At 39.5% G+C, this 18,476-nt stretch overlaps 1 protein-coding gene across 3 annotated transcripts in view; it reads left to right on the top strand.

Annotated features, from left to right (window-relative positions):
• ACAP2 (ArfGAP with coiled-coil, ankyrin repeat and PH domains 2) overlaps positions 1-18,476 on the top strand; it is a 69,258-nt gene that overhangs the window by 13,054 nt on the left and 37,728 nt on the right. For all 3 annotated transcript variants that reach the window (XM_082320487.1, XM_082320486.1, XM_082320485.1), the window contains exons 2-6: positions 7,348-7,405; positions 10,618-10,737; positions 11,952-12,005; positions 15,725-15,783; positions 16,288-16,471. In XM_082320487.1, the coding sequence (XP_082176613.1) occupies positions 7,348-7,405; positions 10,618-10,737; positions 11,952-12,005; positions 15,725-15,783; positions 16,288-16,471 (475 nt within the window). The remainder of the gene's footprint in view (positions 1-7,347; positions 7,406-10,617; positions 10,738-11,951; positions 12,006-15,724; positions 15,784-16,287; positions 16,472-18,476) is intronic.

Genomic DNA, 18,476 nt, shown 5'->3' with positions numbered 1-18,476 from the left:
AAACTCTTCTTGTATGTATCTGTGCTATTATCCAAGGTTGTTAGGCCTTATTGTTCAGTGTATGACTTCTTTGTCCCTCAGTATGTCATGTTTCTTTTTTAATCTGTGGTTGTCTGATGCCATTATACGTGTACCAAATGCATTACTTGTTAGCATGTTGGTTAAGATGCCTCTAGATACCTTTTTATAGCTAACTATAGTTAAAGGAAATCAAGTCAAGTACACAACGATGGAGGGAACAGTTGATATGCTAGAGGGTAGGTCTGCCATTCAGAAGGACCTCAGCAAGGTAGAGGAAAGCACTGGTAGAAAGCTCTTGAAGTTTAACCAGCACAAATGTGAAGACTTCCTCTGAAGAGGAACAACCCAATGCAGCTGTGCTGGCAGACTGGGACCTCTGCATCCCAGTGAACAGCAAATGGACCATCGGTCAATAGTGTGCCTGTGTGGCAGTGAAAACTGGCGGTGTATTCGGCTGCATTAGCAAGAGCATAGCGGGCAAGTTGAGGGAAGAGATGATTACCCTGTATTTAGCTGTCACGAGGCTCAGTCTGGAGTGTTACGACCAATTTGGGATCCTGCTGGTAAAAGAAAGATATTACCACAATGAAGGATGTGCAGCTAAATGCAACTGGAACGGAGTACGTGGAATTCAAGGAGAGGATGAGGGCTGTGGCCTTCTTCAGGCTCATGGAGGATCTAATTGCTGTCTTCAGTTACCCAGTAGATTACAGAGTTCAGGTAATAGGTATAGGTGTGGGTTTTGTTTTTAGGTGCACAGTAGAAAGAGATGATGATTAAAAGGTGCAGCAATGCAAATGACGTGCACTGAGGGTTAAGCACGGGAACAGGTCGCCCAGAAAGGTTGTGTTACTTCCATCCTCTGTTCTCAAAGTGGAGAGGATCAGGAGTTTTGGTTACAAAGGAGTTACAACTTGGTTTGGGTGGAACAGCATCATCAAATTATTGCTTTTTTAGTGTTTTTGCCATAGCTGTGTTATGTTACAGCCTCTTGTAGGTGAAATATCTGTTGATCCTTGGGGTTTTTAGCAGAGAGGGCAGATGGGGTACAGCAGCTTGAAACGTATCTCCAGTAGAACTGACTGCTTACTTGTTTGGTACAATATTGCTATTTTGTCTTTTCCGTGATGTTCACAACAGATTTCTATTGGGAGGACTTTGCTGTCAACATTGTATTTTTCTGTACAGTGGCATTAGTCATGGTGTTGTGTGTGTTCTCCCGGCTTGATTTTACCCTCAGCAGTTAGTCCGTGGCTGTTTCTAAACTAATTTGTAAGTAGTTCCTTAGCATCTGGAGTGTGATACCAAGGTGCAACTGCTACGTGTGTGTGGAGGGAGAGAGCAAGCGGACCAATTAGGTGAGAAAGTGTGGTATCTTGTGTGGTATAGCTGCATTTTAATTTGCCTTTACATCATACTTGCAGTCTGTAGTCTATCCTCTGATTAATGTCTACTGGCCTTTTATAAGAAACTTGGTGACTGATTTACTCCTATTTCCCTCTGTCACTGAGGATGCTGAATGCAGTCACTGTTAGGAGTGGTCCATAAGCAACTCCATTGCTGATTTTGTTTCAGTCTGATAACTGGGATCAAAAGGATTAGCCGTCACTATCTTGCTGGCCTTTTCATCTGAATCTGGGCAGCACAGGTTGAAACCCAAGTCTAGTATCACATAAAGCTATAGCATCAGTGCTTGGTAATTTTGGTATAGTTTGATTTTGGCACACATCTAGAACTGTGATACCACTGTGGGATGCACAGATAGCTTGCAGCTGATCTCTACTAGTGTCTGTATTGGGTTTGTATTGAACGTGAGAGTTAGAATGATCAATTGCTTTTACTTTAGCCAGTTATGAACCCGCTTTGGCCCTTGCAATTAGTGAGCTGTACATATCTTTGTAACTGCTTTTCAGTTTTCCTAATGTCCTTAAAGTTTAAAATGAAACGCGATTGAAGAGGACAAAGGGGAGTTAATGACAGTACCGTTTGCTTATTGGTTCATGTTCAATGTTCTCGGTCCCTCTGAGGCTGAATTGTTCTCCACTGCCAGTGGAGCATGGTAATGCTTCTTTATTTACTCTTCTGATATACAGCTGGTCTCATGAAATTATACTGCAGTAAATGAAAGAAAATATGAATGTAGTCATACTTGAATATGTGTACTCAAATACTTTGATTTAGCTATTGATAATTTGTGGCTAGTCTTGCGTGTCAACTTTATACCATTGAACTGTAGTGGATGTTAGTTGAAAGGACGTCATCTGCAATGAAGTCGAAGTTGTGCATTAAAGGGGCTCTTCTGCATAGAATATGTGCAAGTAGGAGAGCTGTGTCTTTCCAAGACTTGAAGACAAGACTTTAGCAGTAATATTATTGACATTGTGATGGTGAGAATCTGTTATTCCCATTTTATGAGTCCAAATACATGAATATATTCAAAAGTCCCAGTCTGAATAGGAGTTCATGTTGTGTACTTGTTCCTGTTTTTCTGAAAGTATATTCAAGAGCTGAATCTAAGATTTAGGCTTTAAACTTTCCTCAATTAAAATTAAAAAAAAAAAAAATCCCAAACTATAGTAAAATACTTTATTAATGGACTTTTATTCTTTTGAATGTTTTTTATAGTGGGATGTGTTAATTCTAGAATTAACAATAATTAATTGTTAATTATCCATAGCACCTCTGACTTCTCCAATTGGTTGTTTGTCAGCAGCTAATTTATAATGACTACTGATTCCAGCCTCCTGACTTTCAGGAGCGCAGTCTGAAAATGCAAGCTAGAACATGACAAATGAGTCAAAGAGTAAAGGCAGGATGTGGCTTTGATGGCAGTTAGATATCGTCTGAAGAACAGCTGACTTTAAAAGCATTGACCATTGCCACCTATGACACTGTAAGAGTAAACAGGCCAAGCAGACACTTGTCTGTGGCCACAGTGCAGTTGGCATTACAGTCAGGAGTGTGTAGTGGTTTAGTCCAGACTAAGTTATTTCCTTAGTACGTGTCTGCAGCTCGTGGCCTAAGAGTGACCGATTCTCTTCCTAGAGGAGAGTTTAGCTTTCTGTTTGGTTCCTGGGATACTTCGAGTCCCATAGTACCTTAATCTGGAAGCAAGTCTTTCCCTGGTCACTTAAGGGGAGTGCTGTGATGGACACCAGAGAGTTCAGCTTTCCTTCTGTGTGCTGGGCTAGGTAACTGGTGACATCGGAATCATAGAACAGAATCATAGAATCATTCAGGTTGGAAAAGACCTTTAAGATCATCAAGTCCACCACTAAACCATGTCCCTAAGCACTGCATTTACATGTCTTTTAAGTACCCTCAGGGATGGAGACTCAACCACTTCTGTGGGCAGCCTTGCTTGACAACCATTTTGGTGAAGATGTTTTTCCTAATATCCAACCTAAACTTTCCCTGGCACAGCTTGAGGCCATTTTCTCTCATCCTATCGCTTGTTACTTGGGAGAAGAGACTGACCCCCACCTTGCTACAGCCTCCTTTCAGGCAGTTGTAGAGAGCGATAAGGTCTCCCCTCAGCCTCCTCTTCTCCAGGCTAAACAACCCCAGCTCCCTCAGCCGCTCCTCCTAAGACTTGTGCTCTAGACCCTTCACCAGCCTCGTTGCCCTCCTTTGGACACGCTCCAGCACCTCGATGTCCTTCTTGTAGTGAGGGGCCCAAAACTGAACACAGTATTCAAGGTGCGGCCTCACCAGTGCCGAGTACAGGGGCACGATCGCCTCCCTGGTCCTGCTGGATATGCTATTTCTGATGCAAGCCAGGATGCCATTGGCCCTCTTGGCCACCTGAGCACACTGCTGGCTCATGTTCAGGCGGCTGTCGACCAACACCCCCAGGTCCTTTTCCACCAGGCAGCTCTCCAGCCACTCCTCCCCCAGCCTGTAGCGTTGCATGGGGTTGTTGTGACCCAAGTGCAGGACCCAGCACTGAGCCTTGTTGAACCTCATACAGTTAGCCGCGGCCCAGCGATCCAGCTTGGCCAGGTCCCTCTGTAGGGCCTTCCTACCCTCCAGCAGATCAACACTCCTGGCCAACTCGGTGTCATCTGCAAACTCACTGAGGGTGCACTTGATCCCCTTGTCCAAATCATTGATAAAGATATTAAAGAGAACTGGATAAAGATATTAAACAGAACATTATCCTCATTTAAAAAGGTTGCTAAGTCAGGTCTTGCGTTTTCTTCCATCATCTCCTGTATTCCTCCTGCATTGCAGATGCGGCTGTGCAGGAAGCTGTATCTAGCAAACTGAGCTGTGTTTTGGGAGGGGGGAGTGGAGGAGAAGAGGAACAGCAGAGGAGAGAAACACATTCCTGAGAGTCCTCGTTACGGAGCATGAAGAGTATGGGAGACTGCTCATTTGTAAAAGTTGTCCCCCACCCTGAGGCAGCTGTTCTGGTTTTGTGCGTTGCCATGCAGTGTTTGAACATCTCAGGAAGCCACAGATGTTTGACTTTGAATCATATACTGAGGCAGATTTGATCCTTATTCCTAATGCCAGAGCGTTCTGGCTAAGATTACCCTGACGCAAACCCTGCTCCCAGCTCCCACTTCACTAAGGAGCAACATTTTTGGTACGTGTCGGGTCTGGCACTTGGTCCTCAGCTGTTCTATGACCGCTTCCTGTGTTTATAGATGGAGATTGGGTCTTGGCTGTGGACGTGAGGTTTACTCGGAATTATGATGGTTTTCTGTGAACTTTTAAGTAATTCCTGACACAGATGTTTTAGAGATGCACCTTTGTGGTTTCAAAAAGTATTAAATTAAGAAAAACAAGGACAGCATTAACATATCACAGCTCAGATCAGCTGTTCTTAATGTGTTCCCTAACCCAGTATGAAAACAATTTTTGTGACTAGATAGTGTTAATACATTGTTAGATATATGTATCAGTATTCTGTTCATCTGAGCGCATCCTCTCCATTGTTTTTGTGCTTGTAATCCAGTGTTGGTCTAACACTGTTGACTATGTTTGCATGAGAAAGTTTTCTACTAGTTTTTGTATGATGGAACCAGTGAAAGTAGCCAGTTCTATGCAAAGGAGGAGTTGAAACGGGGTTTGGCTGGAACCTAACAGCTGTTTGATCCATATCCAGCTGTAAGGCCCAGATGTGCCTTCCCTCCGTCATGTGGCGGTGGTGGGAAATAGCCCGGAGTACCAGCCTGGTGCTTCAGGGGCCTGTGGTCATTCACCGATCGGCAGTAAATCAGGTGGTGGCGGGGCTGTATGTCTCCCTTCTCCCATGATATCTCTTTCTGCTTTGCTTTATACTTCTTTCTTGACCTGCCCCTCATCTATTCAGTCCTTTGATGTTCTGTTGTTACTTCTCTTTCAGTTGAGCTTATTCTGTCTTAAAATTTTCCCCTTGGAATAGAGCTTTAATTACTGAGCAGATGTTGTCTTCAGTCTGCCTGCTCTAACTGCCTTTATCTCTCTTCTTCATCTTGCATCTTAGACTTTTTAGCTCATTAAGTCCTGTGGAGCTAGAACTGTTTGCTAGTTAACGATACTAAAAAAAAAAACCTCTTATCAGATCTTGCTGCAGTTCTGTAAACAAGCTACTTAATCATGCTTTTATGTTAATGCCAAAGAAACAAATAAAAATTGGTTGTACTGTGATTATAAACAAATGAATACAAAATTGCAGTCTAAATATTGAGATGCTTTTCCTTCCTTTGTGTTGGGTTTTTTTTTTTCCTCCGTAATGCGCTCTGAAACAAGGTTTAACTCTAGAGACTTAAATGAAAGTTAATAATTTATCGAAGAAAATAAAGAAAGTAAAAGAGAACTTGATGTTGCCTGAAGTCCTTTATGGTCTGAAGCTAGAGAAGAGGCAGAAGCCAAAATGTAACTGCGCAGGAATGTGCTTAGATATAAAACCTAGGATGTAACTGTGGGAATGCCTTTAGATACAAAAAGTGGAATGCAACTATGTGTTAGCGAAATCTGCAAAAAGCTGGGAATGTCATGCTCAATGTTTGAGAACTGCAGGCAATTGGCAGTGTTTTTCAGAACTATTCTTGTAAAAACTGCTTTTCCTCAGTTTGGAGCCTGATCCAGTCTTTTTTTTTTTTTTTTTTTTTTTGTTTTTTTTTTTTTTGTTCTTGGCTTGAACTCATGTGAACTAGAAGGGAATTAGCAAGAGACAGTAAAGCTGTGGTTCTGTGTGCTCTCTCCTCAGTGGTAAAGCTGGCTTAAGAAATTCCTGCTCCAAATCATACTTCCTTGCCTGTCTCACTTTTTCCAGGAAGAGTGTTTTTGTAGGAGTGAAATGTCAAATGTATCTGATCCAACTTTCCAAAAAGCATTACAGAAAACTTCCTATTACTTTTTTTTTTTTTCCCCCAAGGCTCACTACTACTGGTGAACAGTGTGGCTCCGTGAGCAGTTACGCTGGAATGGCCGAAAGAATGAGGCACCCTGTGATGGGAGCAAGGGATGGGAATACAGCTGTTCCTCTAACCTCTGTGTAATATGAAATCCCAGCCTTGCTGAATAGATTTTTGTAGTGTAGCATTCGTTGCCAAAAATTAGTACATTCAAGCTCTCAAGGCAATAGCCTGATGAAACAGCAATGTTCATGAACTCTCTGAACAAAGTGTCATCCTTTCTCGGTCTTCTCCTATTTTTTCAGGTAGCAATAAGCAAGGAAGGATGTGTCAAAGGAGACATCAGCTCTCAAGCAAAAAAAGTTATGCTTTAGAAATGCTTCATGAAAGCAACTTTTACTGGCAAGTAAAATTTGACTGAGCTGAAAGTTGCAACCAGTCTAGACTAGAGGCAAATGATAAAAACAAGTGTGCCATCTGAACTTACTGCTAAGTCAGCTGACTCATGACAAATGCGATATTTTTCATAATCTCATTGCAAGGTCATTCATTACATAGCTATGAGTTTGTAGGTTTGCAGGTTTGAGCCAGGAGAGTCACCAAAAGAATTGCTTAAGAAATTTCACTCAGGCTTTTAGTTTCTTTCCTTTGTTATTACCTTCAAACATAGAAACTACTGGCTATACAAGAATAGAGGAAACCTGTTTCAATGTGACAAACATTAGGATTAATAAAATTTCATCTCAAATCTTTATTACTAAGCTATATGTTTTATCAGTGATGTAGTTTTTCTTCTTTTTACTGTCAAATTTTCTGCCATTCTTGTGATTCTCTAAAATCTATGCTGTTTTATAGTTGAAATTCAAGTGAAGCTGTGGTGGCAATAAATGGGTTAAATTAACGTGTCCCTGCCCCTTCCCCCAATGTCCAGAGTATTTTTGTGTAAAGTTTTACAGGAAAACTTTTTTTAACCATGCAGGGCAGCTTTAGAAGAAGTAGAAGGAGATGTGACAGAACTGGAACTGAAACTTGACAAGGTAAGCTTTTTAATTCAACAACGTATGTTCTGAAAAGTATAAAAAGATGTGTTTAGGCTTTGTTTTAAAGTTCATAGCTGGGAAGTGGCAGTGGCCACCGACCAAGTGTTCCCCTCTGGAGAGGGAATGGATCTGGGTCGAGTGCGCAGCTGGGCCCCAGAGACCCAAGCCTGAGCAGCAGCAGCAGCCAGTGTGAACTCGCTCTCTCCCCCAGCTGAGGGTTTGGGTTGTGCAGTGCCCTCCTGCCCCTGTGGCCCCCTCGCACTCATGTGACTCAGCCCCACAGCGGGGGCCGCATGCAAAGTAATTCAGCTTTCCTGTGAGTTAAAAGCCAGGGGCTGGCCATCCCTGCATTGAGAGCTTATGATTTATGACAACTGCACACTGTGAGGACATCTGGATACTCTTTGTTTTAGAGATTTAAAGTCCATGCTTTCTGTCTTTGGTAGTCTGCGGCACAGTCGCAGCAGGATAGGTATATATATCCTTCACTTTCGTCTGGAGGACTTAACTACTGTAAAATTCATCTCCCTTTTTGTCATGCTTCATGCATGTACATAAAAAGTTATATGTAGCATCTTTTCAGTGTCTTACAATCCATTTATTGGTTTCCTGACCAGTAGTATTTGGAGGCTTTTTTTCTTTCTTTGCTAGTATTTTGAGGGTGGCTTATTTTTGTTTTACATCTGTAGAAAGTCTCCTTTCCTTAGCATTTTATGCTGAATATTTAGATTTTTTTTTTTGCCTGTATTTTAATGTGGCAGGCAGATGTCATTTGTTCACCTCCTTAGCTACCTTTTGAATATGAACTTTTGTTCCTGCAGCTGCGAGTTGGCTGCAGAAAGATAGAGACAAGTAAAGTCAGTGTCAAGTGTAGTATTAAGTCTGAAGACTTTTTGTTGCTTCTTGTAATAATATTTCTAGCTTTTGTAGTTAATAATGTAACCATTTGCTCTTTCAAAATAAATTTAAGATACTTAATTTTGATTTGGTGTGAATTTTGGTGAAACTGATGGGTATAAGACATGTTTTTACTGTAGAGGTTGATGAATCTGTTTTGGTAGATTAAACCATCGAAGTATTTAAAGGATCTGAAAAATGTATCTTGGAAGTTTGTGTTTTCCACCAGTCTAAAAGGGTCGTTTTTGGGGAAAAGAATTTTCAAATTCCTTAAGGGGCATTATTCAGGGCCTTGCCCCAGCCTCTTGCAGGAGGCCAGTGCCAAATATACCATTCTATCATGTAAAAGCTATAATTGTAGTATTACTCTTTGCCCTGAGACAGTATCCTAGTACTCAAACCCGTTGTAATGTGAAGTATAAGTGATCTAGTATAACGCTTAAGTTGAAAGCCAAGCTGCTTGTGTGAACTGAAGTAACTATGGCCTGAGGGTAATGATTTGTCTAGGCTTGGTTGGTAACTTGTTTTGCTCAGTTATTCATACTAAACTTAGTTTTATTGTCCCACAACTGTCACTTTGGGCTACGTTATCTGCATTTTTTCTCCTCTGGAAGAAACAGCGCTGGGTTCAGGATTCTGAACCATAAGCAAAAGTGGAAGAAAAAAAGGGTCATGTTGGTAGTGATTTTCCTGTCCGTTGTTCAAGCAACTTGGCCATTCATCAGAATGTGGGAGATGATGCTCAGATTTCTTTTTTTTTTTTTTCCTAAGAGGATCTGAGTCAACATAAAAATGACTGGGTAAATAAGGCAGGAAGGTCACTTGGGTGGTTTCCTTGCTGCAACATAGGATCAAATATTTTTATTATGTTCTTCATGAAAATTTGTCTAACATCCTTGAAAAATCCTGCAGAGATGAAGGTTCAGTCTTCTGATTTTATTCTCAGTTTGGTTTAGGGTGGGGGAACTCAATTATAATATGCCTTCTTGTCCTGGTTTCAGCTGGGGTAGAGTTAATTTTCTTCCTAGTAGCTGGTATAGTGCTGTGTTTTGGATTTAGTATGAGAATAATGTTGATAACATGCTCGTGTTTTAGTTGTTGCTAAGTAGTGCTTACGCTAGTCAAGGACTTTTCAGCTTCCCATGCTCTACTGACTGAGAAGGCTGGAGATGCACAAGAAGCTGGGAGGGGGCAGAGCCGGGACAGCTGACCCAAACTGGCCAAAGGGCTATTCCATACTGTATGACGTCATGCTCAGTATAGAAACTGGGGGAAAGCTGGCCTGGGGGCTTGGGAACTGGCTGGGCATCAGTCAGCGGGTGGTGAGCAATTGCATTGTGCATCACTTATTTTGTGTACATTATTAATGTTGTTGTTGTTATTATTGTTATTATTGTTGTTATTATTATTATTCTCTTCCTTTTCTGTCCTATTAAACTGTTTTTATCTCAACTGACAAATCTTACTTCCCCCCCCCCCCCGCCCCGATTGTCTCCCCCATCCCACTGGGGTGGGGGGATGGACGACAGTGAGCAAACAGCTGTGTGGTGTTTAGCTGCCTGCCAGGTTAAACCATGACACTTCTCTCAAGAGAGCATCTTAGTGATCGCACTAATCATTCCTTCATTCATTAATGGCCCAGTGCATAAATGGTTCAAAAAGTGGGAAAATACCCATCACAAGATACTGATGGCCTTCATATCAGACTCTGCAGTACCGTGATAGCTAAGGTGCTGACCTAAGCAGTCAGTGGTAGGGATGGAAACCCAGCAGAGAAAGATTAGTCTGTTGTATGAGTGAAAACATGATTGATTTCACCTTCTGAGATGGAACCATCTCTCTTCAGTTGTGCTTTGTGCAGATAGCCTTTTGCTTTCCTGCGCTTGTATTCTGAGCGTCTCAAGATGAAACCATCAGTATGGGTTTCTTTTGGGATTTTTTGGCTCAGAAACCACAAAACACTTACAATTTGCTTGGGTTCTAACCAATTATGTTTTAGTTGCTGGGCTTTTTGCCCTCATGCAGCCCTCTCTCTTGAAATATGTGCAAAATATCAGTTAACAATAAAACAAATAAAAATAATTTAAAAAAATTTGTAAAGAGTAGTAACCTTTTCAATGGCATGTCTGTTGACCTGGAGTGGTATTTTTATAGCTATCACTATACAATAGAAAGCTTTTCATGGAACATAACTTTTGAAATCTTTGTGTCTTAGCCTTAACTAAGCTCAGCGTGTTTCATGTTTATATGGTGGTATAAAAAAAACCAAACACACAAAAAACTTCCACTTTGTCATTTTTTTCTCTTCTTAGCTGGTGAAGCTTTGTATTGCAATGATTGATACTGGGAAAGCATTCTGTACAGCCAACAAGCAGTTCATGAATGGAATTCGAGACCTTGCACAATATTCCTGTAAAGATGCGTTGGTTGAGGTAAGTTCTTTAAGAGGTGAAAATGGAAGGAGAAAAGCATGACTTACGAAGGATAAAATGTAACAGTTGGCAAGAGAAGTAGTTGTTGCAAGTAGTAGTTGAAGCAAGTGTTTTCCAAGTTCCAGAAAATATGTATTAGGTTAGGAATAGTCATCTTGAGAGGAGTGGGGAAAGTCAGGTAGAAGCTATGAAGAGCTGCCCTGTTTACTTTGCTAAATAAAGGGGGTTCTAGTCATGAGATCCAAACAGCAGGTTCTCTGCAACTAAATTCCCTGAGTTGATCTCTTGCGTCCTGGAACTGGCACTCTCTAATACATAGGAATTTGAATTTTCAAATGTACAGAGCCCACTTTAACGGTGTAACCTCAGCCTGAGATCTTGTTAGGCTAATTTGGAACACCTGATATTTCCTGTCTATGTTACTTTGAAATGAGGTATGAAATGGTGTAATATGCGGGTAAAATTATGTGCACATCTCTGCATATCATCTATATTTAATGCGTGTTATGTAATATAACATCAATTGCATATATGCATCTTTGCACACTAGTTGAAATAGATAATGCCTGTGAACTTCAGTATCGCCTATGTGCAACTGAAACTGTTGTCTGGAAATTAACTTGCTAGAAATGTAGTGCGATGGCAAACTAGTAAAACTTACATTATTAGATTCCAAGTAGGTTTTTGTTACGCTTGTTGTGTAAGCAATAAGCAATTATGCAAATATATTAGGGATCGCTGTTTTCTGTCTTTGAGACATTGATTCTACAGATTGATGCTGATGTTGCTAAGCATATCAGCTGTGAGGCAGTAGTTCCTATAGTAAATGTGTGTGTACTGATGATTACAACATGCTAACCTGTTTTTTGGGGTTAGAGTATTGAACATTAACAAATGGTAAGTAGTTTAAATATTGTAAATTAATGTATTTAAATTATGTGAAATTCCTGTAGTTTAGTCAACTTAATTTGAATTTTTCCTGCTTTGCTTCAGTTTGGTCCTCTATATATAGGTAGGTAGCAGTAACATTTTTGTTGCTTTAACGGATTTACGTCATGTTCTCCTCCTAGCATAATGGTCTTAGTTTAATAGTCATCCTAAGGAAAATCAGTTCCCAAGTTCTTTACTGAAAAGCTGTAAACCTCTGAAATGTTGCTTTCGTGCTGTGTGTTTGGTAGGGCTTAACTTAAACCACTTTGTTTTTCTCTTTACAGACCAGCTTGACAAAGTTTTCTGACACCTTACAGGAAATGATCAATTATCACAATGTAAGTATTTCTAGCTGAAATGTGGCGCTGGTAGCTTATCTCCAGTTATATTTGGTAACAGAATAATGCTAAAGCTTTTCTTGTTGATAGTATTTGCAAAGTCATGGTTTAAGTGGTATTAAATACCTTCCATTTTATACTTGTAAATATTTTATTTATATTTTGTTTATGAAGTATTTATAAATATTCCCTTTTCTGCAGATATTTATTGCTTTATTATTTTGTTTGGAATTTGTAAGCTTTGCTAAAATCCAGTGTTGTAAGACGGAGTAAATACTGGATTGTTTCATCTTTTTTAATCAAACTGATGGGCAGCAGTGACAAACTATGAGCACATTTCTTTGCTGGACTGAAATAACGATTACCTTTTCCGTAACTTCTACTTTTTTCCCATCCTTTATAATGCACAAAATGAAGCACCTCTTTGTGTGTAGTTTTCTTTTTGGAAGTATGACAGATTTAGACAAGCATAGAGAAAGGAGAAAATGCTAGGATTTAAGACTAAAGTGATGGTTTTCTTTAGCATTTCAGACTTCATCAGAAAGCTCAGTTTTTCCTGGATTGAAAACTGATTTATTTTTTCTCCTCTCTTTAGAGTTTAGTCTTGTATCCTGAAAGCCAAAGGGATGTGTTTGTTCTTCTGTTTTCTTCCTCTTCCCTTGGCCTCTACTGCCTTTCTTTAATTTTCCAGCAAATTGCTGGAAAGCAACTGAAGTGTCTCCAAAGTGTTGAAAATATGCAGAGCACTTAAAATTTATATATATTTTTTTTTTATACCCCTAGGAGTTTAAAATGTAATGAAATACAGAGAATGCAGTTCAAACAGCTTCAGCTGGGGTTAAGTTTGTTAGCATTAACTTAGCTTCCTAAAACTGTCTTATTCGGCATTTTTTTGAAAAAGCATGCTTTTAGAAGGGAAGGGAAACAATGGGAAGCAGGTTAATACTGTTGAGTTGGATTTCCTTCCATTATATGAGGTGTATATATCTACACCTCATATAATGAAAACTGTGAAGAGGGGAGTAAGTGGACAGTGATGCTTTGATGGTAGAGAGAAGCTAGTGCAAAGGTTCAAAGCAGCCGTAGTGGGAGAAAGTGTTACTTTCATGTCAGTGATTTCTGCAGGTGAGATTGAGCAGATGAACCCAGTTGGCTGTCCCTGTTTTACACTCTTCCTCACACTTCTTGCTGCTGGTTAACCTCTTAACCTTTGCTATATGGTGTGCTCTTTTTGACACATCTTACCTAGGTCCTGTATTCTTGCTGCTGTTATTGTTCTACATGATTGTGGCTTGCAGTGCTTTTGTAAAATTTGGCACAGCACGACTCTCCCTTTAGGGCTGTTTGAAGGCAGAAAGCAAAGAACAAGCCATATTAAAAGAAGATTTCTTTGCAGATAGAAGTAGGACCACTCTGAGTTCTGTCCTGCTTTTTTTTTTTTTTCCCCTCCACTTCCTTGCTGTGCTCAAGCATAGTGAGTAGAACAGTGGCTTTTACCAAAAGGCACAAACATAAGAAGTGAGGTGTGTTACGGGGTTCTGATGTAGAGCTTTGCTAGACATGTTGTGGTCCTGTGTTGCTTTTTGTGAATCTGCTGAGTTCAGCAGGACTTACTAGCTCGGAGTGTCAGCTCTGTGGTTGACCAAGTTGGCAGGAGAGCCATCATGAGTGAGAAGAAGCTAGAGGAAGAAAGAGGAGAGGCAGGCATCCTCCAGAGGAAGGAGGGAAGGGGTAGGAGATGGTCCCACTGAGATCTGGATGACTGTCAGTTTTCTCATATGAGGCTTTGCTACAAATAAGGCTAGGAACCAGACTAATGCAGCATCTTCTGATTCAGCAGTGGGGGAGTAGCTTTGACAGCTTGTGGCAAATAGCAGCTTTCTTAGACTTGGTTTGGAGTGTGTGAAAGGTAATGTGTTGGAAAGGCTGTAAATCTAGTCAGATCATGGTCTGGGCACTTTCTTCTTTTAGTGAAAAAATGTGTCTGAATTTTTCTCCCTAGCACTTTTTTCCTCTTCATTACTGTAAGTAGAATTGCAAGGCTCATATTTCTGGGAGTCCACTAATCAGTTGAGTTCCCATCTGGTTATACTCTTTCTGTATTGATCTTGATTGGTGCACTCCTCAGGCACTGGCAAGCTTAAATGTCAGCAGTGGGAGTAGTCCCAGCATGACTTCCAGCTTGTCAAGAAGTTCTTTATCTATTCGAGTTGTCTGTTTTTCTGGTTTCCCAAAGTAGGAATGCAAACCGGATCTTCCATGTGTTACTGTTAGATATAGGACAATTCAGCTTGGAAGGGGCGTCAGGAGATGTCTGGTTCAACTGCCTGCCTAAATTAGGGCCAGCTCTGAGGTTGGAGAAGGTTGCTTAGGGTTTTATCCCACTTGGTCTTGAAAACCTCCGAAAATGGAGACTGGATGGAGGATATAGTACCACTGTTAATGGGTGACTTAAACTCAGTCATGTTTTCCTTTCTTCGGTGTTTCTGGAAAAGAGAATCAAGCTGGTAAGGGTTTTGCTGTCAGTACTCGGCACTGCATGGCTTTTCATTCCCAAATTTTGCAAATGGGGAAATTAAGACTGAGAATGTTTAAAGAAAACATTGTTTGACCTGAAACTTTGAGTTCTTGACTTGCTCTTTCAATAAAATTATTTAATGCTTAAAGATCTTGGAAGAGATTCTGTTCAGTTGGGCCAACTACTGTTCCATATATTCTTTCACCTCTTTGTTGTGAGCGTGCCTTGTATATTCCGTAATGCAGAATGGGAGGTGTAGAGGAGTTGGAAATTAAGGCATCATTTGTGGTCTGCACAGTGATAAGTGGCAAAAGGATTTGTCCCATAGCCATTGACCTGTTCCATTCTGTCCTAAAACTCAGAGGGCAGATGTGAAGCTGAAGGAATGCGCGTTTTCATTCCTCAGTTAGAATTTCTGGGGTCTTAAGAGAAAATACAAGTTGTCTAACATTCAGGTATGCTTTGGCCTTGGAAATGTAACAAATTTCTCATGCTTTACAATTTGAATGAGTAGATTATATTCTGCGCCTCCCCAAATCATAAGAAATTTGAGAAGCATGGCTTAGAACAATTAATCTTAGAAAAAGAAGAGCCATTCTTCTTAGCAGTTCAACAGTGGGTGTTTTTTTACAAATATATTATGTAAAGGAGATGGTACTAATTACTCATGTATGTTACATTTTCAGCATTAATTTCAGTCTGTGTTTTTTTTGCCAGAAGCTGAGGGCCTGTTCTTTCTATGGTTTCATTTGTCTTAGTTGTTGGTTAAATTGTGAAAGTCTAATAATAAAAAAAAATTGTTACTTAACATTCAAAGTTGTTTTTTCAAGGGTCTTTGTACAGTAATACTCTTGACTGTTTAATAATCGTAATAAATGTGTTCTATGAAAGTGGGCATGTCTTACATTGTCGGGATGAGACAATAAGATGCCAGGAGCTCTTGTCTCTGCTTATAACCACAGTCTTTAAGAAAAGACCAGCAAAAGGTGTTGGGTTTGTGTTATATTCCTTATTTTATTCCTTATTTATTTTTTATTTATTTCAAAACTACTTTTGAGGGGTTTTATGTTTTGATATTAGGGACATGTTGGTTTAATAATAATTCTGATCTAATTCTGCATAATAATCATGTGTATGTCTAAAATGAAAAGTTGTGAATACCCTTAAGTTGTTGACCTACATAATAATCCTTTTCTTTCAGATCCTGTTTGACCAAACCCAAAGATCAATTAAAGCACAGCTTCAGACTTTCGTTAAAGAGTAAGTTAATTTGCACTTGTGATGGGAAAATTATAGGTAAAATAAAATTTAAAAACATCTGATTTGGCTGGGTTGGTGAAACATCTTTCCTGAAAATTGCCAGCAATAAATTGAAAAGTGTGTATTGAAGCTTGTCAAAAATCATGCCAAATCAGTGAGGCTTTAGATCCAGCTGCAGAAATGTTGAAATAGTATGAATTACTGATCTTAATTACGTGTTGTCATTGTCTTAAGCTTAGGGGGGAAAAAAGTGCTTACCAAAGCTTTTCCCCAGTAAGCATGAGATGCATTTATTTAAATTTCAATTTTGTCCTTTTCTCCGAAGAGAAACACAGAGAAGCTTCTATCATACTTTGTATGATTTCCATTTGATCCAAGCATTTATTGAAGAATATGAAAACAAAGAAACTAGCTATAACAGTCATGAGCATGGTCTGTCTTGTGTATCTTTAAACACTTTTTTCATGCTTTGGAATTCATTTGTTATCTTTCCTTTTTCTTTAGAGATATTAGGAAATTTAAAGATGCAAAGAAACAGTTTGAAAAAGTTAGTGAAGAAAAAGAGAATGCTCTAGTAAAAAATGCCCAAGTTCAAAGAAATAAGCAACATGAAGTAGAGGAAGCAACCAATATTTTGACTGCAACACGGAAATGTTTTCGACACATAGCTCTGGATTATGTTCTTCAGGTAAGTGCAAGAATAAAAGTTATTTTTCAAAAACCTCTGTTACATATAGTTAGAGATCTGTCCTTTAGAAGTTCTTACTGTAAGCTTCTCAGAAGCTGTGGTGATTCAGTGAAAAAGGAAGAACTTTGTCTGCAAGTAATTTCTTTTTTTAATGAAATCTGAGCAAAGTTAATTTACTTGATGCATTCTTATTGCTTAATGCTTTGGTATTTGGTGCTGTTGCTGTAATGACACAGTTTAGTTTTCAACTTGAACATTCATTTTGAAAAAACAGTATTTGCCTAATACTTACCTAAATGTATTTTGTGAGTTGGCTATGCTGTAGTTCCTTATGTATTTGAAGTAAAAACTGTAACCTAGCCTAGGAAATACAAATTACCTGAATGATTCTGATATAGGATGTTGACTACTATTGCAGTTTCAGCCTTTTGCTTTGGGTTTTATTTAACAAATCCTACTTGTCTAGAAGCCTCAAAGTTTGGCATTGTGCCATAGGGGAAATCAAGAACACAACTACTCTTTTGCTTTTTAGTGCAGATCTCCTATAGAGTGTTGAGAGGTGTTCTTTGTCCTACTACTTTGAATCCTGTGAAATAATAATAAATTTTCTGCTGATACTTACAACTCATCTGTTTCATAGCTACCCAACAAGCAGAACAGGATTATTGAGACTCGAATGGTATGACAGGATGGGGGCTCCTTAAACGGGTCTGGGGTTCTCCTATGATCAAACACAGAACAGCCCTTTAAAATTATGTTAGTTTTTTATTAGATGTTATCATCTTGATTTGTGACAGTCCAGTCAGTTATTTAAAGCTTAAACTGTTCTTTAAGTTGCATGTATTACCTGTAAAGTCAAGTAGAATCAATTGGATCAGCCCGGGCACCTGCACAGATACGGTGGTCCGTGATCAACACTGAACTCCTGCCTTTTGAACGCAAAGGACAAAGTTCATTTTGATGTTTAAAAAGTCATGCAAATTATGTACTACTTGATTATTTTTACTAACATCAAATAGTAGTGGGGGGGAAGCTGGCAGTCGTTACTATAGGCCAGTTCCTTGTGTGTGCCTTGAACTGCAGATAGTTTGCCTCCTGGAATTCGTATGTTTAAAGTATGAGCAGTTCCTGTGATAAAGATGCATTTAAAGTAACAGGAAAAAGTTTCAGCTTCTCTTAATTAATGTGGGCAAAAAATGAATTCAGCTTTGGGAATTCTTTCTACTTGGGTGACTCTTATTCTGGAAAAGTGACTTCACAACTGTGGTCTCTTTGTAGCTATATTGGCTTTAAACTGTATTTCAAAACCTTGCAAGTTGTAGGTTTGTTCTATACAAACAAATCTTAATTATTTTTGCTGCAGAAGGTTTTCCAAAATACTGACAATTTAAGTATAGAAGTACAATCTGGTTTTGATTATAGCTTCAGTAAGTTTATTTCTTTTGCTGGAATTTTAAACAGACATAGAGGTGTTAAATTACAAAATTGTGCATGTTTCTCCTGAATGGGGCTTTTAAAGTAAATCTGTAGTTCTGGATGACAACCTTAAAGATTAGGGGACAAAGAGGATAGAGGAACTATAGATGAATGTGAGAAATCAATTATTTTTTCTATATAATGTGAAATTCTTCAAGTTCTAGGGCAACACCATTGGTCAGTAACTTCAGATAGCTTAAAAGTGCAAGTATATATGAAAAATTACTTCTTGAGGCTATTACACTCTTGCTTGTTTCAGAGGCTGGGGCTGTATCCCCGGTTTGGGACACTTCAGACAATGTCAGCCTGAGGGGCTGCCCTGTCCTTTCGTCTCCCCTGGCAGGAGGTGGCAGTGGTGCTGAGTGCAGCTTCTTGAAGAAGTTGGTGGGCTGGGTTAGCTCATACTGTCAGAAAGGGTATTTGAAACATGTTGAATTCAGTCTCTTGAAAATGGGTACCAATTTTCCTTGCTTGAAAGGTCTGTTATATTACTTCTAGCTCGCACGTGATGTCTTATGTTTCCCCGTTC

Source organism: Platalea leucorodia (genome assembly GCF_965183815.1).
Source record: "Platalea leucorodia genome assembly, chromosome: 8".
NCBI classification, from domain to species: Eukaryota; Metazoa; Chordata; class Aves; order Pelecaniformes; family Threskiornithidae; genus Platalea; species Platalea leucorodia.
This window is presented reverse-complemented; position numbering and strand designations above follow the sequence as displayed.